This window comes from Carcharodon carcharias, chromosome 19 (genome assembly GCF_017639515.1).
Source record: "Carcharodon carcharias isolate sCarCar2 chromosome 19, sCarCar2.pri, whole genome shotgun sequence".
Taxonomy (NCBI): domain Eukaryota; kingdom Metazoa; phylum Chordata; class Chondrichthyes; order Lamniformes; family Lamnidae; genus Carcharodon; species Carcharodon carcharias.
The window spans coordinates 81809679-81836562 of record NC_054485.1 but is presented as its reverse complement, the minus strand read 5'-3'; the positions used below and the strand labels follow the sequence as shown (position 1 = coordinate 81836562).

At 43.0% G+C, this 26884-nt stretch overlaps 1 protein-coding gene and 1 pseudogene across 3 annotated transcripts; both read right to left on the bottom strand.

Moving 5' to 3' along the window:
- Positions 1-248: 248 nt before the first annotated feature.
- On the bottom strand, positions 249-519 carry LOC121292050 (annotated as a pseudogene).
- A 17774-nt stretch (positions 520-18293) lies between these two features.
- On the bottom strand, positions 18294-25101 carry LOC121291846 (zinc finger protein 229-like). 3 transcript variants are annotated; one of them, XM_041213451.1, is made up of 2 exons: positions 25046-25101; positions 18294-19728 (listed from the first exon to the last, which is right to left on the bottom strand). In XM_041213451.1, exon 2 carries the CDS (start codon positions 19619-19621, stop codon positions 18416-18418), a length of 1206 nt encoding a protein of 401 aa, XP_041069385.1. In that variant the 5' UTR covers positions 19622-19728; positions 25046-25101; the 3' UTR covers positions 18294-18415. The 3 variants fall into 3 exon arrangements, with proteins under 3 accessions (XP_041069385.1, XP_041069386.1, XP_041069384.1); XM_041213452.1 differs by lacking the exon at positions 25046-25101 and adding an exon at positions 24115-24143; XM_041213450.1 differs by lacking the exon at positions 25046-25101 and adding an exon at positions 21063-21113.
- Positions 25102-26884: the final 1783 nt, after the last annotated feature.

Here is a 26884-nt window from a genome sequence, read left to right as displayed (position 1 = left end):
GTGGCACTTTATCGAATGCCTCTGGAAATCCAAGTACAGTACATCTACAAGCTCCCCTTTATCCACGTTGCAAGTTACTCCTCAAAGAACTCCAGTAAATTGTTTAAAACATGATTTCCCTTTCACAAAACCACACTGACTCTTCCCAATTACCTTGAATTTTTCAAGGCTATAATCTCCTTAATGATCGATTCCAGCACTTACCCCACACTTCATTGCAATATTTAAACCAGTTGGATTATGATAAACCTGTCCACACAGCAGCAAAGTCCTGATGGCAGCAACAGCCTGGAGTAACAGGTTGTTCACATCAGAACTGAGGGGCTACCGTACAGGTACATTACTTTAACATGCCAATGACTCAAGTACCTTTGACTGTACAACCACAAGTTGATGAATGATTTTATTTAATCCGCCATTTCCTTATTATCTACTATTAACTCCCCATTCTCACTCTCTGGAGGACCAACACTCACCTTTCCTACTCTTTTCCTTTTTAAATCCCTGAAGAAGCACTTGCTATCTAATTTTACATTTCTAGCTAGCTTCCTCTCATACTATCATTTATTTCTCCTGATTAACCTTTTAGTCATTCTCTACTGTTCTCTATATTCTGACCAATCGTCTGACCTGTCAATTATCTTTGCTGTTATGTGCTTTTTCCTTAAGTTTGATGCTTTCCTTAACATCTTTAGTTAACCAAGGCTGGTGGCTTCTCTCCTTATAACTTTTCTTTATAGAAGGAATATACTTATTCTGAGAATTCTGAAATATCTTCTGAAATGTCTCCCACTGCTCCTCTATTGATTAATTAATATTGATTATCCTCTAGCCTAGTTTCCCAGTTCACTTCAGATGGCTCTCATGTCCACATTGCCGCCCTTATTTAAGTTTAAAATACTGGTCTTGGACCCACACTTTTCTCTTTAAAACTAAATGTAAAATTCAATCATATTGCGTTTGCTACTACCTAGGGGTGCCTTTACTCTGATCCTGTCACAGCATCAAGTCTAATATAAGCTGCTCTCTCTCAAAGCCATACTCCCGCTCTCTCCCCGTACTCCTTGATGCCTTTAGAGCCTCGGAACCTATCTATTACCTTCTTAAGTATATTCACTGATGTGGCCTCCACAGCCTTCTATGGTAGAGAATTTCACAGGTTAACCACCCTCTAGTGAAGAAGTTTCTCCACATCTCAAAGTCCTAAATGGCCTACCCTGTACCCTGAGACTGTGACCCGTTGTTCCAGACCTCCCAGCCTGAGGAAACATGATCCTTGCACCCAGTCTGTCCAGCCATGTGAGAATGTCATATGTTTCAATGAGACCTCCTCTCATTCTGGTCTTGGGCTTAATTGTGTGGGCTATCATCTGCAGGGCTTCTCCCTGTGACAGACCCTGGTTAATGTCTGCCATCTGTAATAGGAGCAATGTGCAGCAGACCAGGAAACAAGAAGAGAGAATGCTGTGACGTTCTAACATGGCCTGACAGAGATGGCTTTTGTAACCTCCTTTTACAGTGTTCAACATTTCTGGTCAATATATGAAGTTCCCCCTTCCTCGTTCCCTGCTCCCTCTTTTCACCTCTTTATCTCTCTCCTTGCATTGAGTCCAGATTCTTGTGTAGGCTCAGAGGAGGTGGTGGATTCCCTCCTCTGAAGGACATTAATGAACAACTTGGATTTTTATGACATTCGGGCAGTTTTCATGCTCATTTTTTCCGGTTTCAGTCCCACACGTTACAGGAATCATTCAGCTCAATTTGACAACCAGTCTTTGTCTTTCTGCATTCTCCCTCACCTTCCCCTTTCCCTGTTTTGGATTAATTTTACAGGATATTTGAAGGAGATTTGCAGACATGGAGCTCCACCCAAACATTACTTTGGGATCTGATAGTCAACCCAGCAGGACCTGAATGTCATCAGTTTTTGAACATGGAAGCATAAAGCACCATTCACAGTGGAGAGAAATGGTACACATGTTCTGTGACTGAATGAGGCTTCAGCTGATCATCTGGCCTGTCGAGACACAAGTACAGTAACACTAGAGTTGGGGGGGGGAACTGTATAAATGTTGGGACTGTGGGAAGGGATTCAAGTACCTGTTTGAGTTGGGACTTAATGGTGCATGCACAGCAGAGAGAAGCCATTTGCCTGCTCTGAGTGCGAGGTGATTCATTCCTTCATCTATCCTGCTAACACAAGTTCAGGTAAAGAGAATTTAAATACTCAGACTGTGAATAAAGCTTTAAATATCTGAAGAGGCAGTCTCACTACTTTTACAGCAATCAGCTACTGTCACTGGAAAAAGTGGGTCAGCATTATCACCCCACCAGTGGGTTCATATTGGGGAGATGCTATTCATCTGCTCTAAGTGTGGGAAGGGATTCACAGATTCATCCCACCTTCTGATACATGAACAAGATCACACTGAGGAGGGACCCTTCATTTGCCCTGTATGTGCAAAGTGCTTTAAGAGTTCTGAGGAACTGGTGGTCCATCAACATGTTCACACGGGGGAGAGACCGCTCACCTGTTGTGTGTGTGGGAAGGGATTCTCTTGCGCATCCCACCTCACAAGGCACCAACTTATTCATACCAATGAGACACCTTTTTCATGCTCTGACTGTGATAAGAGCTTTAAAAGCAGAAATGAGCTTCTAACACACCAGCATAATCACACTGAGGAGAGACCGTTCACCTGCTCTGTGTGTGGGAGGGGATTCTATCGTTCATCCCACTTGCTAACGCACCAGCTAGTTCACACTGGCGAGAAGCCATTCACCTGCCCCGCGTGTGGGAAGGGATTCACTCAGTCATGCAACCTGCAGAGACACCAGCTTGTTCACAATGACAAGAGACCTTTTAAATGTCCAGACTGTGAGAAGAGATTTAAATGCAAAAGGGATCTGCTGACATGCCAGCGAGGTCACACTGGGGAGAGGCCGTTCACCTGCTGTGTGTGTGGTAAAGGATTCACTCAATCATCCCACCTGCTGAGGCACCAGCGAGTTCACACTGGGGAGAGACGATTCACCTGCTCTGACTGTGGGAAGGGATTTACTCAGTCATCCCACCTACTGACACACCAGCGAGTTCACACTGGGGAGAGGCCGTTTACTTGCTCTGAATGTGGGAAGAGATTCACTCAGTCATCCCACCTACTGACACACCAGCGAGTTCATATGCGACAGCAGGATGTGCAGTCTGCTGTTTTTGCTGGTGTTAATCATACCCAGGATTGAATTGCTTTCATTCTGACAGTTGGAGTTTGTTCCTGCTGATATTAATAACCCCAATAACTGCAATGTCATTCAGTATTCTGGATAAGTGTGAAATAAATTTTGTTTTAAACACATTCTTGTAGATTTTTTCTTGTCTGGAGCTCAGAAAGGGGGAACATCATATGGCACGAACAGAACTTCAACCAGGGTACTGTCTAGGAGCATGACCATCCACATCTTGTCCCTGTTGAATAAAATCAAACACAGCGTTTACTCTCCATCTAGTTACCTGGCCTTTTCATTTTGTACAATTTACACTGATACACAGCCAATTTCAGATGTATTCCTCTCAATTTATCCAGAAAATCATATGCGCTTTTCTCATTGGCCTCCCAGCTGATCCTTTCCATTTTTTTTAACATTAACTGCTCAACGGGAAATGAAATAATGTAACAGGTGTTGGTTATCTGTGGTGGAGTTCATATGAGCAACAACCATTTTCTCTGCTATCGCGCAGGGAGGATGCTAGGGTTTTTGGGAGATTCTGATGAAATTGGACCTGAGCCTCGATGAGTAGCAATGTGGAGTGGGACCCCTATGGGATGCAAAATCCGAATCTGCTGACCTGTCATGAGATGAAATGGGCTGTGACCAGGGGAGTGAATCAGTGGCATGATTGTCATTAAATTACTAAGCAAGGCAGTGACTCGTGTCACTGACTTTGACCAGATCATCAGCTGCCTTTTCATGACATCTGTTTTCCAGCGTCAGTGCTTTAGTGTGATCAAAGCGTTCAACCAACCCACTAGACTTTGGATGGTTGGGGATGTGGGTATGTTGTTTGACAATAAGACAACATAACTGATGCTTTACATATGTGAAAAAAATATACTTATCAGTTGCTATTTTCAGAAAGCCCTACTTAATACACTGGTCGATTGATCTTTGCACAACGGGAAATGTGTGTAAGAAGTATCTGACTGGAATGCATTTTTCATGCACTTATTGTATTACTACAGCATTCTGACCGTGCCAAAAGAGTTGTAGAACTAACTGGATTGATGCTGAGAGCATGTTTCTCCTTGTGGGGGAATTGAAAACCAGGAGGTAAGGTTCAAAATAACGAGCCTCCCATTTACGTCAAAGATGAGGAGAAATTTATTTTCTCAAAAGATCTTCAGAACTCACTTCCACAGAGAGCAGTGGAGGCTGGCTCATTGAATATATTCAAGGCAGAGTTAGATAATTTTCTTTATCTACAAGGGAGTCAAGGGTTAGTGAGGTGGCAGGCAAGAAAGTGGAGTTAAGGCAACAATCAGGTCAGCCATGATTGTATTGAATGGAGCAAGTTTGAGGGGCCAAATGGCCTACTTCTCTTATGATCTTCCAAAAAGTCAGCACAGGCATGATGGGCTGAATTGCTTCCAACTGTACTGTATCATTTTATAAAACTGAATTTTTGTTACAGATATATGTAGAGAGAGAGAGAAAGAGAAGAACCAATGAGTGAAACCAATCCCAGCAAGAAATTGCACTTTCAGAGGAGGAAAGGGAGAGGAAACAGCCAGTGTAAAATTGGACACTGTTGGAGTTTGCACCTTCAGCAGAAGGGAAGTACTGTGTCATAATAACTTAATTCTGTATCAATCCCACCACACCAACTCCCTTGTACTTGCCTGGGAGTGTTTCATGTTACGGTAGCGACAAAACTATACTTTGTATCTTGCTCTCATCATACTTGCCTCAGTAGTGTTTGATGAGACAATGCAGAAGGAGATTATATAAGGTAGGAAAACTTCCTAACAAATGGAATTCTCTCACACACAAAAAAAAATCACTCCACTCAATAATTTTGCCTTGCCTGTGGTTTCTTCCCATTGTTCCACTGTATGGTGTTCCCTTGGATTAGATCTGTACTTGTACCTTTTGGCTTGGTCTTAGTTCACTAATGGACCTGTAGCATTAGGTTTTAGAAGGGCTAATGTGTGGAATTGTGTAAATAGCACCTCCCAAAATAATGAGATAAGAGAACATATGACTAGGATAGAGAGAATGTTAAAAGCAAAAAAACTGCGGATGCTGGAAATCCAAAACAAAAATAAAAATGCCTAGAAAACCTCAGCAGGTCTGACAGCATCTGCGGAGAGGAACACAGTTAACGTTTTGAGACCGTATGACTCTTAAAGTCATACGGACTCAACGTTAACTGTGTTCCTCTCCGCAGATGCGTCAGACCTACTGAGTTTTTCCATAGAGAGAATATGTCTTCAGCAGCAGTACATAGTTAGGTTGTATTGAAATATGAAATAAACCAATTGTTGTTTGAACTTACCAACATTTCAGTAATCATTCTGAAGCTAGGCTAACCAACATACAACCAACTGGTGGCAGTGATAATGGGCTGCAAAACAATGAACAAATTTAAAGATTAAATGTCAGACCTAAAAAAGTGGTGCCAAAGCTGTAGAACTCTAAGACACAATTGAAGATTTCTAAAGCTGTTTCAGAGACAAAATAGAGGCAGGAAACATTAAAAAAAATCATCTTTCTAAGCCATTTGGAGCTGCACCACAACATGTGGATATCTGTGAATAAAATCCCAATCCATCAATCATAGGCTTTCAGCCAGAGAACTAAGCAAAGATCATGGAACTGGTGAGCAACCCATAAAAATAGTAAAAAAAAAAACAATTTTAATGGCACAGTGGGTAGGCAATACTGAGGAAAACAGGTCCCTAGCAAGGGAGTTAGAGAAAACCTTGCAGTCCAGGTCTAAGGTCAGCAGCATTACACTTGGCAACCAACAGGCAGCACAAAATGAGTGAAAATATTATTGAAATAACAAAGCAAAGCAAACACCTTTGCAGTGTTCAAGAAATAAATAAATCTAGCTGAGAGACCCAGGGAGAGACAGTGACTGCAGCAGTTCTCGGTGAGAGACTGAACAGTATGGGAAAGCTTCAATTACTGGAAGAAAAATTTAAAACGTTGGGTAAACCAACTAAAAGCTTAGAAAAGCCATGGGTCCTTAATGTATGCTACTCGAGGGGTTTAGATGCATGGAAGGACCAAATCAAACTCCAAATTGGACAGCTTGGAAGAAAAAAAAATCTTGAGGTTCCTACATTGCATCAGGGTTGTACAGTAAGTCTGAAGCTGAACAGGTCAACATTACTTAACTCCTTGTTATTGCAAGGTAGCACTTTAATGAATCGTCTGAAAAAATTGAGGAAGTCTTCAAAACCTTTGATAACTTTTTCAAACTTAGGAGCACAAGGATTCTGGAAAGGGCCAAATTGAACTAGTGTTTAGAAACCAGATCAAGCAGTAAATGCTTTTATTAATGACCTTTACAGGCTGGTTGAAGGATCAAAGAATGGAGACTTAAAAACAAAACTAATATGAGGTCTCTTATAGTCAGTGTCACTCATGAATCCTTATGAAATTTATTGCAATCTAAGGAAAATCTCACTATGGAAAAAAGCAAGAGCTGGTGAGACAAACAGTACCATAAACTGAACAGGGCAATACTGAGAGGTGAAGAAAAACCTTGGGTAGGGAACGTCCAGTGACCATACAGTTCATTAAATGCAGGCATGTAAAAGAAGCATCAGAAAATAAGGTAAAATTTGGAGGGAAAGTGCAAGATGCCATAAAACCCAGTCAACACTGTGGTGAAAAAAAGTTTCGCAGCATGAACAGTATCCCGCAAACATTGCAGAATGTTTTCACTGCAGAGGAATTGGCCATTCTGGGAAGATGTGTTGATGTAAAACCTCCAACTTCACAGATTTCAAAGAAAAAGTCTTCTCGCAAATGGCTATTAATGAAGTTGAATAATTTCCACCAGAGGAGGTACAAAAATATTTCCTGGGTGAGATCAATGACTCAACCATGCATTCTGGAATGTAGATATAGATGTCAATGGGTGTATCACCAACTTTAAACCAGATACTGGAGTGAGTGTAACAGTTTTATCAGGCAGTGACTCATGGTTACCAATACATTGCCTGCAGAAAGCCAGTTATGCGGTCCAGAAGGGATCGAACTAAAAGTCAAGTTGCAGTCAACATTCTATTACAAGGGAAAGCAGACATTGAAAGCATTGTATGCTCTACATAATCAGGAATTCTCTCTTTTAAGTAGCAAAGCTTGTATAAACCTCAATCTTATCAGGAAAGTGGGAGAAGTCAGTCAGCAAGAATCCAGGTGTGACTTCAGAAAATACTTCCTGAAAGTATTCACCAACCTGGAAAGACTTAAAATATAGCAATACTTTGCAAAGAGATGCTAAACCTGCGTGTCATTTCACAACTAGGAAGATACCACACCCAGTAATGAAACAGCTCCAACTCAAGCTGGAAAAGATTACCTAGATGGGAGGCATCTCTCCTGTCACTAAACCTACAGAGTAGTGTTCCAGAATGGTTCCAGTTCCTAAAGCTAGAGGATCCCTTTGCAATTGTGTAGACTTAACTTAATAAGGCCATAGCGAGGGAAGTTCATCTGATGTCCTTGTTGGATGAAAGCTTATCAAAGGCAATGGTAACATTTTCAAAAAATTGGTTTCCAATAGCAGCTTTTGACAGATGCTTTTTGACAGAGGTCAAAATTACCAATGACCTTCATTATGCCATTTGGGAGATTTTGTTTTAATTGGTTACCCTTTGGCATAATGTCAGCACCAAAGTTTTTCCAAAGAACCATGTCTAACATTCTACAGGGCCCGAAAGAGTAATATGTCACATGGACGCTATGGTGAACCTGCCAAAGAAGATGACTTGAGGATTAAAATGGCTTTAAACTATCTGCAAGGTGAATTCCTGACACTTTAATGAAAAGTGTGAATTTTCAACGATGTCTCTTCATTTCCTAGGCTACATTGTTCATAGCAATGGCATAATGGCAGACCTGCAAAAATGAAGAGCCATTAGTGAATCCCCAATCCCTACTTCCATCCCAGCTAATCAACTATTCCTTGACATGGTTAATCCATGGAAAAATTCCTGCCTAACCTAGCACAAGACAGCTAGGAAAGAAAGCCCAAGCATGGTGTTGGGGTGCACACCAGGCACAGGCATTTCACCAAATTAAGGAAATGCTGCTTTCACTAGACATCTTAGTTCATTATGACACATTACTACTGACCACAGTTGCGGCCAACACCTTGTCTACAGGCCTGGGGGCAGTCCTTTTCCAAAAACAACCAGATGGGTGTCATAGACCGGTTCATTTTGCATCTCGGGCATTGTCTGAAACTAAGAGGAGGTACCTAGTCAAAGAGAAAAAGACCCTTGCAGTCACATGGCCTTGTGAAAATTTCTCTGGTTATATCATTGGCTTAAAAGCCACCATAGAGACAGACCACAAACCCCTAGTTTCCTTAGTTGATGAGAAATAACTTGCCAGAATTTCCCCAAGAATCCAGAAATTCCAGTTGAGATTAATACGCTTCACCTATGAAACAGTATATGTTCAGGGTAAGCTGAAAATGACAGTGGACAAATTATCCAGAACAACTATTGACCATCCTACACAACAGGATATGCACATCATTAATGAGATTGAATCATATTCTCAGTTAGTTGTAGTACAATTGCTGGTGAGCTCAAATAGGCTGCAAGAAATTTGTCACACCCGGAGGCAAGTTGGGGAGTGCATCCACATTCTCCAATACTGCATGCAAGGTTGGCCACAGCAGCATCCCAGTGGAATGACACTGAAAGCTTACTTTGAGCAAAGGAAGCACTTTACTATGATTGGTGATCTGTTGGGCATATGACGAGCGGCTTGTGACTCTGGTATTATTCTGGTTAGAGATCCTGGAAGTAATACACCAGAGCCTCCTAGGTATCATGAAATGCAGCGCATAGACTCAGTCTTCTGTGTGGTGGCTGGGAATGTCAAAATCTATAGAAGAAATTATTTCTCAGTGCCAGGTGTGTGCAGTGTGCAGGTCAGAACAAAGGGAACCCCTTATCTCAACTCAATGCCGATCATTGATTATTTCTCCAGGTGGATCTAGGTCAAACATCTATACACTATGACAATTGAGACAGTAATTTGGGCTTTAATGAAAATCCTAACAACATGGCATTTTGGACCACGTGCTCTCCAATGAAAGTCTACAATTGCCATTGACTGCTTCACACACTTTGCAAATAAATGGGTTTGTACATCTCACAAGTTCCCCAAGATATCCCTAATCCAATGGTGAAGCCAAAAGGGGTGATTGAACCATCAAAGCACTGCTAAAGAAGAACAAATATTATCCACCTGCACTCTCAAATTAGAGGTCTGCTCCACTGCAACGTGATTAAAAAAAAAATCATTCATGTGATATGGGAATCACTGGCTAGAACAGCATTTATTGCCTGTCCCTAATTGTGCTTAAGAAGACGGTCATGTGCTGCCTTCTTGAATCACTGTAGTTTATATGGCATAGGTACACCCACTGTGCTGTTTAGAAGGGAGAATCATGATTTTGACTCAGCAGCATTGAAGGAACAGCAATATATTTCCAAGTCAGGATAGTGTGTGGCTTGGAGGGGAACTTCCAGGTGGTGGTGCTCCCACACATCTGTTTCCTTTGTCCTTCTAGATGATAGCAGTCGTGGGTTTGGAAGAGTGGCACCATCAGAACTGTTGGTAGGCAGAAATCTCCCAATGCAGCTTCGCACGCTACCCATAAAATTACTTCAAGGGCTAGAAGTCCAGGATTATCAGAAAGTTCAAGAATGAATGTGGTCCTATTGAAAGCTATGGACTTACAACTGTAACCGGAAGTTCCTTACTAGGAACCTACCCAGGTTGATGGAAGGAAAAAAGTTATGGATACGGGACTAAGGGAAAATGGGGCATTGGTTTTGCCAGTGGATCAGGGGTATCATGGAGAACTTGTGAGACACAAAAACCCATTGTTATTTGCAAAGTGTGTGAAGTAGACAATAGAATTGTGGACTTTTATTGGAGACAACCCAGTGCAGAGAGATAACAATCAACAGAGATCTTATTTAGTACATATTTCAGAAGGTAATATACGTGGAAACTGGAGTAATCTTATTTCAACCCATCAAAGATGACAATCGGTCACAGATTTGGAAGAACTAGACGTTGTGTTAGAAAGTAATAAAGGGCCAGATACTGCAATTTCAATGAAGACCAGCCAAGTCAAATAATGAAGTTCAAAGAGAGAATACTGACCTTCCAAGACTGACAAGAACATAATCAGGGAGAGTTGTGAAACCTCCTGACAGATTGGATCTGTGATGTCAGAGACTTGGGGGAAGATGGGATAGTGTGTAAATATGAATGTAAAGAAAATGGTTGAAGACTCAGGGTAGGGAGATGTATTATTAGGGTTTGTAAGGGTTAATATGTGTGACTGTGTAAATAACACCTCCCATAATGATGAGGCAAGAGAACACTGCCATTCTGTTTTTCCTCCCAAAGTGGGTAACTTCATGCTTATCCACGTATTACTGCATCTGCTATGTATTTGCCCACTCACTCAACTCATCTAAGTCACCTTGAAACCTCTTAACATCCTCCTCACTACTCACATTCCCACCAAGTTTTGTGTCGTCAGAAAACTTGGAGATATTAAATTTGGTTCCCTCAGCCAAATTATTGATATTTCTTGTGAATAGCTGGGGCTCAAGCTCTGTATTTTGCAGTACCCAACTAGTCATTAATTACCCTTGAGAAGGTGGTGGCGAGCTGCCTTCTTGAACCACTGCAGCCCATGTGGTGTAGGTACACACAGAGTGTTGTTAGGAAGGGAGTTCCAGGATTTTGACCTAGCAACAGTGTAGGAACCACAATATAGATTTAAGTCAGGGTAGTGTGTGGCTTGGAGGGGAGCAGGTGGTGGTGTTCCCATACATCTGCTGCCTTTATCCTTCGAGGCAGTAGAGGTCCTGATTTGCAAGGTGTTGTCAAAGAAGCCTTGGTGAGTTGCTGCAGTGCATCTTGTATACTACAGACGTTGTGTGTTACTAGTGGAGGGAGTGAATGTTTAACATGGTGGATGGAGTGTCAAGCATGTGGGCTACTTTGTCCTTATCCAATTCTCTTTTAAATGTAACTATTAAATCTACCTCCACTACCCTTTCATACTGTGCATTCCAGAACACTGCAACTTTTTTTATAAATTTTCCTCTCATGTCACCTTTGGTTCTTTTGCAAATTACTTTAAATCTGTGCCCTCTGGACGCCAATCGTTTTGCTACCAGAAAGAGTATATCTGTATTAATAGTATCTCTAACAAAACCATTTCCTCTATTAAATATTTGCATTGCTTATGTGCCATAATGAAAAGCCCAGCTTCTCCAATCATTTCAAATAACTGAAGCCCCTTATCCCTAAGAGCCATTCTAGAAAATGACTTCTGAACTATTCCCAATGGTCAAACGTATTTTTTACAATACACTTCACTTCTCCTGTCACCTTAAGAATTTTGTGTAGATACACCAGTGTTCTATCTATTACTGCAAACCTTTTAAAATTGTATTATTTAGGCCATATTAATACTCCTTATTCTTTTGACTAAAATGTATAATTTCACATTTTACTGCAGTTAATTTCATCTGCCATATGATTGTCCAATTTGACCCAACTATGTCTGTTCCATTGAAATCTATCAAGATCCTCCTCACTGTTCACTACACTTCCAACTTCTGTATATTCCACCTCCACACCATTGCCTGATTCTGCTGCTGAAACCTGCACCTGCACCATTGTTACCTGTAGACTTGAATATTCCAATTTTCTCCCAGTCAGCTTCCCATCCTACACCTTCCACAAGCTTTACATCAGACATACATTTGAGGTCATCCAAAACTCTGCTGTCAGTATCCTGAATTTGCACCAAGCCCCATTCACCAGTCATCCCCATGTTTGCTAACCTACATTAGCTGTAGATTATTTTGGAGATCATACATACTGTTATGGATAGCAAGTTGGTTACAAAACAGAGAATGGTGATTGGGTGTTAAAAGTGGCAACTGGACCATGGTTGTTTACATATATTTAAAAAAAACAGACTTAGGAATAAGTTATATAAGTTAAAAAAAATTTTGACGACATCAAATGGGTAAAACTGTTGATGAAATCCTGATGTCTAATATGCATGCATATGTCAGTAAAGCAAGGGGTTCTTGAAAACATTTAGCAAGTTCTTCATTATCGAGAGATGAAATGTCTGTTATGTACTTCCACCAGCAGTGAAATGGCTCCTGTGTACTCCTATGGCTATCTTAATGCATATTTTACCCTATTAATTTTAAACATGTTTATTTTAAACATGTTTATTTAATAAGTTAGCAACTGCTTAAAATGAAAAACCCAGGGCTGTTAAATCTCCATGGAATAATTCCTACAGACAATTTTAGACTGGAAATTTAAACCTGCCATTTCACTTTCATTTGGGAACAGTTTGCAGTCTGATACCAATGCCAGATCTGACATTTAGTTTCCAGCATTCACCGTTGTTCTTCCTGACTCTAAACATAGGATTTTTTATTCATCCATGGGGTGTGGGCTTTGCTAGCTGGGTCAGCATTTATTGCCCATCCCTAATTGCCCTTGAGAAGGTGGTGGTGAGCTGCCTGCTTGAACCACTGCAGTCCATATTGTGTAGGTAAACCCACAGTGCCGTCAGGATAGGAGTTGCAGGATTTTGACACAGCAACAGTGAAGGAATACCAATATATTGCCAAGTCAGGTGGGTGAGTTACTTGGAGGGGAACCTCCAGGTGGTGGTGTTCCCATCTATCTGTTGCCCTTGTCCTTCCAGGTGGTAATGGTTATGGGTTTGGAAGGTGCTGTCAAAGGAGCTTTGGTGAATTCCTGTATTGCATCTTGTTGATGGTACACACTGCTGCTTCTGTGCGTCAGTGGTGAAGGGAGTGAATGTTTCTGGATGTGGTGCCAATCAAGCAGGCTGCTTTGTCCTGAACAGTGTCCAGCTTCAGTGTTGTGGGAGCTGCACTCATCCAGGCAAGGGGGGAGTATTCCATCACACTCCTGACTTGTGTCTTGTAGATGGTGGACAGGCTTTTGGGAGTAAGGAGGTGAGTTACTCATCGCACGATTCCAAGCCTCTGACCTGCTTTTGTATGGCTAGACCAGTTCAGTTTCTGGTCAATGATAGCCCCCAGGATGTTGATAGTGGGGAATTCAATGATGGTAATGCCATTGAATGTCAAGGGTCGATGGTTGGATTCTCTCTTGTAGGAAATGTTCATTGCCTGACACTTGTGAGGTGCAAATGTTACTTGACACTTGTCAGTCGGAGCCTGGATATTGTCCAAGTCTTGCTGCATTTGGTCTTGGACTGCTTCAGTATCTGAGGAGTCATGAATGGTGTTGAATATTGTGCAATTGTCAGTGAACATCCCCACTTCTGACCTTATGATGGAAGAATGTAATTGATGAAGCAGCTGATGGTGGTAGGGCCAAGGACACTACCGTGAGGAACACCTGCACTGATATCCTGGAGCTGAGATGGCTGACCTCCAACAACCACAATCATCATTTGTGCTAGGTATGACTCCAACCAGTGCGGAGATTTTCCCCCTGATTCCCATTGACTCAGTTTTGCTAGGGCTTCTTGATGCCACACTCGGTCAAATGCTACCTTGATGTCAAGGGTAATTACTCTCACTTCATCTCGGGGGTTCAGCTCTCTTGTCCATGTTTGAACCAAGGCTGGAATGAGGTCAGGAGCTGAGTGGTCCTGGCAGAATCCAAACTGGGCATCAATGAGCAGGTTATTGCTAAGCGAGTGCTGCTTAATAGCAAGTTGATGACCCCTTCCATAGCTTTACTGATGATCGACAGTATGGTAATTAATTGGGCTGGATTTGTCCTTTTTTTGAATACAGGACATACATGGGAAATTTTCCACATAGCCGGGTAGATGCCAGTGTTGTAGCTGTACTGGAATAGCTTGGCTAGGGTCATCGCAGGTTCTGAAGCACAAGGCTTCAGTACTATTGCCGGAATATTATCAGAGCCCATTGTCTTTGCAGTATCTAGTGCCTTCAGCCGTTTCTTGATGTCATGTGGAGTGAATCGAACTGGCTGAAGACTGGCATCTGTGATGCTGGGGAGGAGGTCGAGATGGATTATCCACTCGATACTTCTGGCTGAAGATTGTTGCAAATTCTTCAGCCTTATCTTTTGCACTGCTGTGCTGGGCTCTTCCATCATTGAGGATGGAGATATTTGTGGAAACTCGTTCTCCAGTGAGTAATTGTCCACCACCAGTCATGACAGGATGTGGCATGACTGCAAGAGTTAAATCAGATCTGTTGGTTGTGGGATCACTTAGCTCTATCACTTGCTGCTTATGCTATTTGGCACACAGGTAGTCCGGTGTTATAGTTTCATCAGGTTGACACCTCATTTTTAATTATGCCTATTGCTGCTCCTGGTGTGCCCTCCTGCACTCTTCATTGAACCAGGTTGATCCCGTAGCTTGATGGTTATGGTAGAGTGGGGGATATGCTGGGCCATGAGGTTACTGGTTGGATTTGAGTGCAATTCTGCTGCTGCTGCTATCCCACAGTGCCTCATGGATGCCCAATTTGAGTTTCTAGATCTATTCAAAATCTATCCCATTTAGCATGGTGGTAGTATCACATAACATTTTGAAGGGTAAATGAAGGGTATCCTCAATGTGAAGGTGGGACTTTGTCTCCACAATACCTGTGTGGTGGTCACTCCTACTGATTCTTTCATGTACAGATACATCTGCGGCAGGCAGATTGGTTAGGATGAGGTCAAGTATGTTTTTCCCTCTTGTTGGTACCCTCACCACCTACCGCAGACCCAGTCTAGCAGCTATGTCATTTTGGACTTGGCCAGCTCAGTCAGTAGTGATGCTGCCCAGCGACTCTTGGTGATGGACATTGAAGTCTCTCACCCAGAGTACATTCTGTGCCCTTGCCAGCCTCAGTGCTTCTTTAAAGTGGTTCAGCATGGAGGAGCACTGACTCATCAGCTGAGGGAGGGTGGTATGTGGAATTCAGTAGGAGGTTTCCTTGTCCATGTTTGACCTGATGCCATGAGACTTCATGGGGTCCGGAGTCAATGTTGAGAACTCCCAGGGCATCTCCCTCCTGATTGTATACCACAGTGACACCACCCTGCCGTTGGGACAGGATATACCCAGGGATGGTGAAAATGGAGTGTGGGACATTATCTGTAAGGTATGAAACCGTGAGAATTACTATGTCAGGCTGTTGCTTCACTGGTCTGTGAGACAGCTCTCCCAATTATAGCACTAGCCCCCAGATGTTAGTAAGGAGGACTTTGCAGGGTTGACAGGCTGCGATTGGCCTTGTTGTTTCCGGTGCCTAGGTTGATGCCAGGTGGTCTTTCCGGTTTCATTCCTTCTTTGTGACTTTGTTGCAATTTGTTACAACTGAGTGACTTGCTAAGCCATTCAGAGGGTATTTAAGAGTCAACTACATTGCTGTGGGTCTGGAATCACATGTAGGCCAAAGGACATTAGTGAACCAGATTGTTTTTACAACAATCGACAATGTTTTCATGGTCATCATTAGACTTTTAAATCCAGATTTTTTACTGAATCAAATTCCACCATCTGCCATGGCGGGATTCGAACCTAGGTCCCCAGAGAATTACTCTGGATCTCTGGATTACTAGTCCAGCGACAATACTGGAGCCTTTTGTTCTGTGCTTAGGAAGTCTGAACAGCAATAATTTATATACATGCTTTTGGAACATAGGAACAAAGGAGCAGGAGGCTATTTGGCTCGTCAAACCTGCTCCACCATTCAATTAGATCATGACTGATCTTCTTTCTCAACACCACTTTCCTGTGCTATCCCCATATACCTTGATGTCATTAGTATTTAGAAATCTATCGATTTTTGTATTGAATGTGCTCAATAATTGAGCTTCCACAGCCTGCTGGAGTAGAGAATTCCAAAGATTCACCATCTTCTGAGTAAAGAAATTCCCCCTCATCTCAGTCCTAAATGGCCTTCACTTATTCTGAGACGGTGCTGTACTCACCAGCCAGGGGAAACATCCTATCTACAGCCATCCTGTGACACCCTGTAAGAATTTTGTAAGTTTCAAACAGATCACCTCTCATTCTTTGAAACTGTAGAGAATACAGGCCCAGTTTCTTCAGCCTTTCCTCGTAAAACAATCCTGCCATCCCAGGCATTAGTCTGGTGAACCTCTGTTGCACTCCTTCCATGGCAGTATATCCTTCCTTAGATAAGGAGACCAAAATTGTACACAATACTCAAGGCTCTATACAATTTCAGCAAGACATCATTACTCCTGTACTCGAATCCTGCTATAAAGGCCAACATACCGTTTGCCTTCCTAATTGCTTGCTGCACCTGTATGCTTGCTTTTAGTGACTCATGAACAAGAACACCCAGGGACCTTTGGACATCAACACTTCCCAAAATCTCGCATTTAGGAAATACTCTGCCTTTCTGTTTATTCTACCAAAGTGGATAACTTTACACTTCACATTGTATTTCATCTGTCGTGTTCTTGCGCATTCACATAGCCTGTCCAAGTCCCTGGAAGCTTCCTTGCAACCTCCTCACAACTTAGATTCTCAAATGGTTTTGTGTCATCAGCAAATATAGAAATATTATATTTGGTCCCCATATCCAGATCATTTATAAAGATTGTGAATAGCTGTGGCCTCAGCATTGATCCTTGTGGTACGCCATTAGTAACAACCCACCATCCTGAGAATTACACATTTATTCCTGCTATCTGCTTGTGAACCAATTCTCAACCATATTAATATATTAGCCCCAATCCCACATGCTCTAAATTTGTTTACTAATCTTTTTTGAGGGATCTTACCAAAAGCTTTCTGAAAATCCAAATACACCACATCCATTGGTTCTCCTTCATCTATGCTACAGGTAAAATCCTCAAAAAACTCCAACAGGTTTGTCAAATCTGATTTCATTTTCATAAATGCATGCTGACTCCATCTAACCATGTCATTATTTTCCAAAAATCTAGTTATCATATCCTTGATCATAGATTCGAGCATTTTCCCTACCACTGATGTCAAACTAACAGGTTTGTAGTTCTCCACATTGTTTCTCCCTCCTTAACTACTGGGGTTACATTTGTTACTTTACAGTCTGCAGGACTCTTTCCAGAACATATAGAATTTTGAAAGTTAACAACCAATGTATCTGCCATCTCTATGAGCACCTCCTTCAATACTCTGGGATGTAGCTCATCAGGGGATTTATCAACCTTCATTCCAATTAATTTTTCAAGTACTACCTCTTTATTTTTACTAATTTCTTTCACCCTTCCTCATTTCCACAAGCCCCTTGGTTCCCTAGTATATCTGGGAGATTCTCTGTATCTTCCTCCATGAGTAATTGTTTAGTTACTCTGCCATTTCCCTATCCTCCTTCATAAATTCACCTGTCTCTGATTGTAATGAACCTACATTTGTCTTTGCTAATCTTTTCCTTTTCACATACTTAAAGATCTTACAGCCTGCCTTTTTGTTTCTTGCTGGCTTGCAATCATACTCTCATTTCCCTTTTTGTCAGTTTCTTGGTCCTACTTTGCAAGATTCTAAACTGTGCCCAATCCTCATGCTTACCACCTTTTCTGGCAACATTATAAGCCACTTCCTTTGATCTAATGCAATCTTAAACTTATTTTGCCAGGTTGATTCACCTTTCCTGTTGGTTTTTTGTGTCTTAGAGGAATGTCTTACTTTAATGTATTAAAATGTTGAACGATCAAACAGAGTGGTGTGGCACATTTCTTACACCCCTCAAGATTAACCCACATGAGGTTAACCTGGACACAGTCTTTCAGGAACGCTGAGAGGGATGAATGACACTTTGTTTTATTTGTCTCCTTTCACTGACAGCAGTGTCCAGGTTAACATTCTGTTCTTGCTGTCTGATCCCCTCCCCAAACTGTCCCTTCTGAGCTCCGGCCAGGTAATGCTAAAGTCTCAGGTGAGAAAGGCAAGAATCTGCAACAATATGTTTAAAACAAAGCTTAGCTATTTGATATAGAGCTTTTATATTTAACTTCCCAGCAGTGACATGGGCGAATTACATCAGTGAAAAGAAACCCCCATGAACATGGTTCAGTCCTCGATTTGATTAAGAGAAATGGTAACAGCAGAATCCATTGCTTGCATTCACTTGTGAACTCGCTGGTGTCTCAGTACATTGGATAACTGAGTGAATCCTTTGCCACACTCAGTACAGATGAACGGCCGCTCCCCTGTGTGAACTCGCTGGTGTGTCAACAGATCCTTCTTGCTTTTAAATCCCTTCTCGCAGTCAGAACATTGAAAGGGTCTTTTATCAGTGTGGACAAGTAGGTGTTCATTGAGGTGCGATGACTGAATGAATCCCTTCCGACACACGGAGCAGGAGAATGGTCTCTCACCAGTGTGAACTCGCTGGTGTGTCAGCAGGTTGGATGAATCAGTGAATCCCTGCCCACACACGGAGCAGGTGAAGGGCCTCATCCCAGTGTGAGTGCATTGGTGTTTCAGAAGATCATGAGAGCTTTTAAAACTCTTCTCACAGTCAGAACATTGAAATGGTCTCTTATCAGTGTGAACTTGCTGATGCCTCAGCAGATGCGATGACTGAATGAATCCATTCCCACACAATGAGCAGGTGAATGGCCTCTCCCCAGTGTGAACTCGTTGGTGTGTCAGCAGGTGAGATGAACGTGTGAATCCCTTCCCACACTCAGTACAGGTGAATGGCCGCTCCCCAGTATGAGCTCTCTGGTGTGTTAACAGATGGGATGAACGGGTGAATCCCTTCCCACACACACAACAGGTAAATGGTCTCTCCCCAGTGTGAACTCGCTGATGTGTCAGCAAGCTGGACACTTGCCTGAACTTCTTACCACAGTGAGAGCAGCTGAATGGTTTATAACCAGTGTGAATATGCTGGTGCTCCCTCAGTGCATGTGGGCGTTTGAAGTTCTTGTTGCACACGGAGCACTTAAACTCTGCCTCATCAGTGTGAACTCGCTGGTGTCTCAGCAGAACAGAGAAAAGAGTGAATTCCTTTCCACACACAGAGCAGGTGAATGACTTCTCCCTGTTATGGATCACCTTATGTGTCAGCAGGGAAGACAAATTAGTGAATCCCTTCCCACACACAGAGCAAGTGAATGGCCTCTCTCCAGTATGAATACGTTGATGGATTTCCAGCTCTGACGGATAGTTGAATCCTTTCCCACATTCCTGACATTTCCATGGCTTCTTCCCTGTGTGACTGCGTTTGTGTCTTGAGAGGCCAGATGAATGTCTAAAGCCTCGTCCACACAAAGAACACATGAACGGTTTCTCTCCACTCTGAATGGTGCCTTTTCCTTCCATATTCAAAGCCTGGTGATATTCAGGTCTTTATGAATTGAATGACTGTCAGATCTTGATGTGATGTCTGGCTTCCCTTTCCTGTGTTCAAATCCTCCCCTTCTAACGTTCTGAAAAATGAATTTAAAACAAGAAATGTGAGAAAGAATACACAAAAACACAATGGCAGGTTGCGGTATTGAGTAATAGGTCTGGTCATTTGTGGGGCTGGCAACAGTCAAAGTTAACCCTGGAAGCTGCCAGATTGCAGTAAAGCCCCAACTGGTTTACTAATGTCCTTCAGGGAAGTGAATCTCAGCCTCTTCATGAGGAGAGAGAGAACAAAGATGAATGTTATACATCTGCATCACAACCAGAACATTGACACAATCCCCAAAATGTCTTGAAACTGGATGGACAAGGGCAGGAAGTGCATAAAAACACATCTAACTTTCCCTCCAAGTCATACGCCATCCTGCCTTGGGTGTATTATCACTGCTCCTTCATTCTGGATGAAAATCCTCAGGATTTTACCTACAGGCATTGTGGGATCACCTTCACCACATGGCAGTTCAAGAAGAATGTAATCACATTCTCAGAAGACAACTGGAGATGAGCTAAATAGAAGATGGCCTTGCAACTGATGCACAAACCACAAAAATGAAATGCCTCTTCAAAAATTCTTGATTTTAAAACAATGCTCCATTACATAAAGGAAGTGTCTATTTTGCAAACAAATAAAATAACATATGAATTTGCAACTGGAGTAGGCCGTTCGGCCCCTTGAACCTGTTCTGCCTTTTCAAAATATCATGGCTGACACGATTGTGGTCTCTACTTTCCTGTCTACCCCCTATATCCTTTGACTTCCTTGTCAGTCAAGAATCTATTTAGATCGGCTTTAAAAATATTTAATGACCCGATTTTCACTGCTGTCCGGGGAAGAGAGTTTCACAGATTAATGATACGCAAGAGAAAAATAAAATCTCATCTCCATCTGAAATGGGTGATGCCTTATTTTTAAACATGTCCCCTAGTTCTGGTCTCTCCTACAAGGGGAAACATCATCTTAGCATCCACCCTGTCAAGTCCCCTTGGGATCCTACATGTTTCAAGATCACCTCTCATTCTTCTAAACTCCAAAGGATATAGGCCCAAACTTTCCTCATAGGGTAATACCCCTTATCCCAAGTATCAGTCAAGTGTACCTTCTGTTCACTGCTTCTAATGTAATTATATCCTTTCTTAAATATGGAGAGTAGAACTGTGCACAGTGGAAGGCTGTGCCGCAGTGGTAATGAAGCCCATGGAAATGCATTGGGGACATGGTTTTGAATTTACATACAGTTAAGAAATCTGGAAGAAATAAAAAAGCTAGTCTTGGTAATATGACCATGAAACCATTGTAATAAAAACCCATCTGGTTGCCAAGGGTCCTTTAGGGAAGGAAATCTGCTGTCCTTACCTGGCTGGCCTACACGTGACTCCAGACCAGCAGCAATGTGGCTGTCTCTTACATGTCCCCTGAAATGGCCTAGCAAGTCACTCGGTTGTGTGAAAACCATTGGAAAGTCTACAAAAAGGAATGAAACTGGACAGACCACCGGACATCACCCTAGGCGCCGGAAACGACAACAGCAAACCCAGCCCTGCCGACCCTGCAAAGTCCTCCTTTCTAACATGGGGACACTTGTACCAAAATTGGAAGAGCTATCTCACAGACTAGTCAAGCAACAGTGTGACATTATACTCACAGAATCAAAACTTATAGACAACATCTCATACACCATCATTACCATTGCTGGCTATGTCCTGTCACACCGAAAGGACAGACTGACTGGAGCTCGTGGCACAATGGAATACTTCTGGGAGGGAGTTGCCCTTGGAGCTTTCAACATCGACTCTGGACTCCATAATGTCTCATAGCATCAGGCCAAACATGGGCATGGAAACCTGCTGCTGGTTACCATGTACCACCTCCCCCTCAGCTGATGAATCAGTACTCCACAAATTTGCAGGATGACACTATTACTGACTGAGCTGGTTGAGTCCTAAAGGACATAGCTCTTAGACTGGGTCTGCGACAGGTAGTGAGGAAACCAACAAGAGGGAAAAACCTACTTGACCTTGTCCTCACCAATCTACCTGTTGCAGATGCATCCGTCCATGACAGTATTGGTAGTTGTGAACACCACACAGTCCTTATAGAGACAAAGTCCCGGCTTCACATTGAGGGCACCCTCTATCATGTTGTGTGGCACTATCACTGTGCTAAATGGGATAGATTTCCAACAGATCTAGCAACTCAAAACTGGGCATCCTTGAGGCGCTGTGTGCCATCAGCAGCAGCAACAGAATTGTACACAACCAAAATCTGTAACCTCTTGGCCTGGCATATCCACCACTCCACCATAAACATCAAGCTGGGGGGTTAACCCTGGCTCAATGAAGATCTCAGGAGGGCATGCCAGGAGCCAGGCTAGACATACCTAAAAATGAGGTGTCAATCTAGTGAAGCTACAACACAGGATTACTTGCATGCCAAACAGCAAAGGCAGCAAGTGATGGTCAGAGCTGAGCGATCCCACAATCAACAAATCAATCTAAGCTCTGCAGTCCTGCCCCATCCAGTCATGAATGGTGGTGAACAATTAAACAACTAACAGGAGGATGGGGCTCCAAAAATATCCCATCCTTAACGATAGGGGAGTCCAGTACAAAAGTCAAGGCTGAAACATTTGCGAAAACCTTCAGCCAGAAGTGCCGAGTGGATGGTCCACCTCTGCCTCCGCCTGAGGTCCCCAGCATCACAGATGCCTGTCATCAGCCAGTTCGATTCAGTCCATGTGATTTTGAGAAATGGCTGATGGCGCTGGATACTGCAAAGGTTATGTGCCTTACAGATTTACAGGAATAGTTCTGAAGACTTGCACTTCAGAACTAGCTGCATCGTTAACTAAGCTGTTCCATGCAGCTGCAATGCTGGCATCCACCTGGCAATATTGAAAATTTCCCAGATATTGCCTATCCACAAAAAAAAAATACAACCCAGCCAAATACTGCTGGGTTGTGCAGGGAGACTTGCCAGGAGCCAGGCTAGGTATACCTAAAAATGAGGTGTCAGCCTAATGAATCTACAACACAGGATTACTGGCATGCCAAACAGCAAAAGCAGCATGTGATAGACAGAGCCGGGCGATACCACAATCAACAAATCAATCTAAGCTCTGCAGTCTTGCCCATCCATTCATGAATGTTGGTGGACAATTAAACAACTAACAGGAAGAGGGGGCTCCACAACTATCCCATCCTCAATGATGGGGGAGTCCAGTGCAAAACACAAGGCTGAAACATTTGCAAAAATCTTCAGCTAGAAGTGCCGAATGGATGATCTGCCTCTGCTTCCGCCTGAGGTCCCCAGCATCACAGATGCCAATCATGGCAGCAGATGCAATTTGGTGGCAGAAGTTCCTTGGAATTGAGGATGACATCCATCAGGCTTGGTGAGACTTCAGATGACTGAGGAGCTCAATTCTGGATCCACATGTTCTTCAGCCCCATCAGTCTATCCTCAATCATTAGCAAACAGGTGGAAAGCGTCATTGACAGTGTCATCAAATGACACTTGCTTAGCAATAACCTGCTCTCTGATGCTCAGCTTGGGTTCTGCCAGGGCCACTCAGCTCCTGACCTACTTACAGTCTTTGTTCAAACATAGATAAAAGAGCTGAACTCATGAGGTGAGAGTGAATGCCCTTGACATCAAGTCCACATTTGACTGAATGTGGCATCAAGAAGCCTTAGAAAAACTGGAGTCAATGGGGGTCGGGGGAATGGAGATCAATTCTCCATTGGTTGGAGTCATAGCTAGCACAATGGAAAATGATTGTGGTTGATGGAGGTCAAAGATCTCAGTCCGAGGACATCACTGTAGGAATTCCTCAGGGTAGTGACCTAGACCCAAACATCTTCAGCGGTTCATCAATGACCTCCCTTCTATCATAAGGTCAGAAGTGGGGATGTTCGCTGGTGATTGCACAATGTTCATCACCATTCACAGACCCTCAGAGACTGAAGCAGGCCCATATGGAGCAAATCCTGGACAACATTCAGGCTTGGGCTGGTAAGTGGCAAGTATGACTCATACCACAGAAGTGCCAGGTATTGGCTATCTCCAACAAGAGAGAATCCAACCATTTCCCCTTGACATTTAATGGCATTACCATCGCTGAACCCTCTTCACTATCAACATCCTGGGGGGGTTATTATTAATCAGAAACTGAACTGGGCCAGCCATATAAATACTGTGGCTACAAGAGCAGGTCAAAGGCTGGGAAATCTGCAGAGAGTAGCTCAATTCCTGATTCCCTTTAGCCTGTCCACCGTGTACAAGACATAAGTAATGAGGGGGATGGAATAATTTCCACTTGCTTGGATGAGTGCAGCTCCAGCAACACTCAAGAAGCTCAACACCATCCAGGAAAAAGCAACCCGCTTCATTGGCAACCCATCATTACCTTCAACATCCACTCACTCCACCACCGATTTAGGGACCACAGTGTGTACCATCTACAAGATGCAGTGCAGCAACTCAGCAAGGCTCCTTGATTAGCACCTTCCACACCTGCAACCACCTAGAAGGACAAGGGCAGCAGATGCTTGAGAATACCACCACCTGCAAGTTCTCCTCCAAGCCACACACCATTCTGATTGGAACTATACTGCCGTTCCTCCATTGTCACTGGTTCAGAATCCTGGAACTCCCAACCAGCAGCAGTGTGGGTGTGCCTGCGTCACATGGACTGCAGCAGTTTAAGAAGGTAGCTCTCCACCACCGTCTCGAGGACACTTAGGGATGGATAATAAATGCTGGACTAGCCAGCAATGTCCACATCCCGTTGAAGAATAAAAAAAAATGTGTTCTCACTCTGTACCACTGTAGCAAAACTTTCCTACTTTTAAATTCTTTTCCTCTTGCAATAAACAACCCATTTTCTACCTAATTCCTGAACGAAGTTTCCTAAAAATTAACGGAAATGTTGCAAATAGTCTCCAGGTCAGACAGCATATGTGGAGAGAGAAACATTTAAGGTCGCTACCCTTCCATCAGCCTGCAATCAAACATTTACCACATACTTAAACTAATGGCGAACAAAGTTCCCACAATTCCCTGCGCCCCAGAAATCCTTTTGCCACCGCGCTCATTTCTCCCAGGCACAGAATACGCATGCTCCCCAGAGCCAGCCGCGGGGTATTCTGGGTGGCTCCTTTGTTTCCAGACGGACTAGGCGGAAACGCGAGAAGAAAGCTAGAAACGGCGTAGGAAGAGTAGGACAGTACACCATCGGTTTATTGGTGCCCTTAGGGCCCTCGCAGCACGTCCACCTGAACTGGCTGCTCTGATTAGGGGCTAAAATTCGCATTCGGTATTCCTGAGGTCGCACTCACCCTTGCAAATCTTCCTGGTGCCGTATCACGCATGCTCAGCCAGGCGACCCTTTCCCGGGGCGTGGCTACCTACGCTTGCGCGTTACGGCCCGTTTGGTGGAGCAAGGTCATATTTTGTCGCAGAGATAAAAACAAAAAACTGCGGATGCTGGAAATCCAAAGCAAAAACAGAATTACCTGGAAAAACTCAGCAGGTCTGGCAGCATCGGCGGAGAAGAAAAGAGTTGACGTTTCGAGTCTTCATGACCCTTCAACAGAACTGAACCCTTCTGTTGAAGGGTCATGAGGACTCGAAACGTCAACTCTTTTCTTCTCCGCCGATGCTGCCAGACCTGCTGAGTTTTTCCAGGTAATTCTGTTTTTGTTTTTTCATATTTTGTCGCGCCGCGTATTCTGGGAAGATCATGCTCCTTTCATATACTGTAATAAGGCTGAGCTGACGGAAGCCAAGTTCATGCGCCGTACTCATGAAATAAAAAAATAAATATTATCTATTCGGCACTGAACTCGTCTAAATTAAGCATATTAATGCAAGGAGTCTGACGAATAAGGCAGATGAGTTGAGGGCACAAATTAACACACGGAAGTATTGCTGCCACAGAGACATGGCTGAGAGAGGGGCCGGATTGGAAGCTCAATATTCCAGGATATAGGGTCCTCAGGTGAGACAGGGAAGGAAGTAAAAGGGGATGGGGCATCAATATTGATCAAGGAATCGATTACAGCAGTAAGGAGGGATGACATCTTAGAAGGCTTTTCAAATGAATCTTTGAAGATCTTAAGATCAAAAAAAGAATAACCACATTCCTGGGCGTGTACTATAGGCCTCCAAACAGTCAGAGAGAAATAGGAAAGCAGATATGTAGACAAATTGCAGAGAAGGGGAAAAATAATAGGGTAGTAATAGTGGGAGATTGCAACTTCCCCAACATTAACTGTGTTAGTCATAGTGTGATTGGTTTAGAGGGAGTGGAATTCTTAAAATGCATCCAGGAGAGCTTTTTAAGCCAGGACAAAGAATTCCTAAAAGAGAGGGGGTGGTCCAGGACTTAATTTTAGGGAATGAAGCCGGGCAAGTGGTAGAGGTATCAGTGAGGGAGCATTTTGCAGATAGTGATCATGACTCCATAAGATTCAAGGAATCCTTTTATGGAAAAGGACAAGGATGGGCCAGAAATCAGAGTTCTAAATTGGGGGAAGGCCGATTTTAATAAGATCATGTATGATTTGGCCAGAGTGGACTGGGAGCAGCTGCTTTTCGGTAATCTGCTTCAGAGCAGTGGGACTCATTCAAGAAGGAAACAGGGAGAGTACAAGACCAATATATTCCAGTAAAAATAAAGGGTGGGACCAACATATCCAGGGAACTCTGGGTGTTGAGGGGTATACAGGATTGGAAAAAAAGAAAAAAAAGGAGGCTTGTGGTGGATACTGAGGCTCAAAACAGCTGAAGCCCTAGAAGAGTATAGAATGTGTAGTGGGGAACAGAAAAAGGAAATTAGGAGTGCAAAAATGGGGTATGAAAATGCATTGTCAGGTAAAATAAAGGAAATCCAAAGTTATTTTACAAGAACATTAAGAGTAAGAGGACAACTAGGGAAAAGGTAGGGCCCATTAAGGACCATAGTGGTAATTTGTGTGTGGAGCCAGAAGGCGTAGGTAAGGTTCTAAATGAATACTTGGTGTCGGTGTTCACAAATCAGCGGGATAACTTGGGTATGGAAATCAGGCAGGAGGACTGTGATTATAATGAAGGAAATTAGCATAGAAAAGGAGAGGGTTTTAAGTGGTCTGGCAGACTTAAAAGTAGATAAATCCCCAGGCCCAGATGAAATGTAT

Bases quoted from the DNA above. Each gene is read 5' to 3' on its own strand.
- LOC121291846 (XM_041213451.1), bottom strand. From the start codon at position 19,621: ATGGAAGGAAAAGGCACCATTCAGAGTGGAGAGAAACCGTTCATGTGT.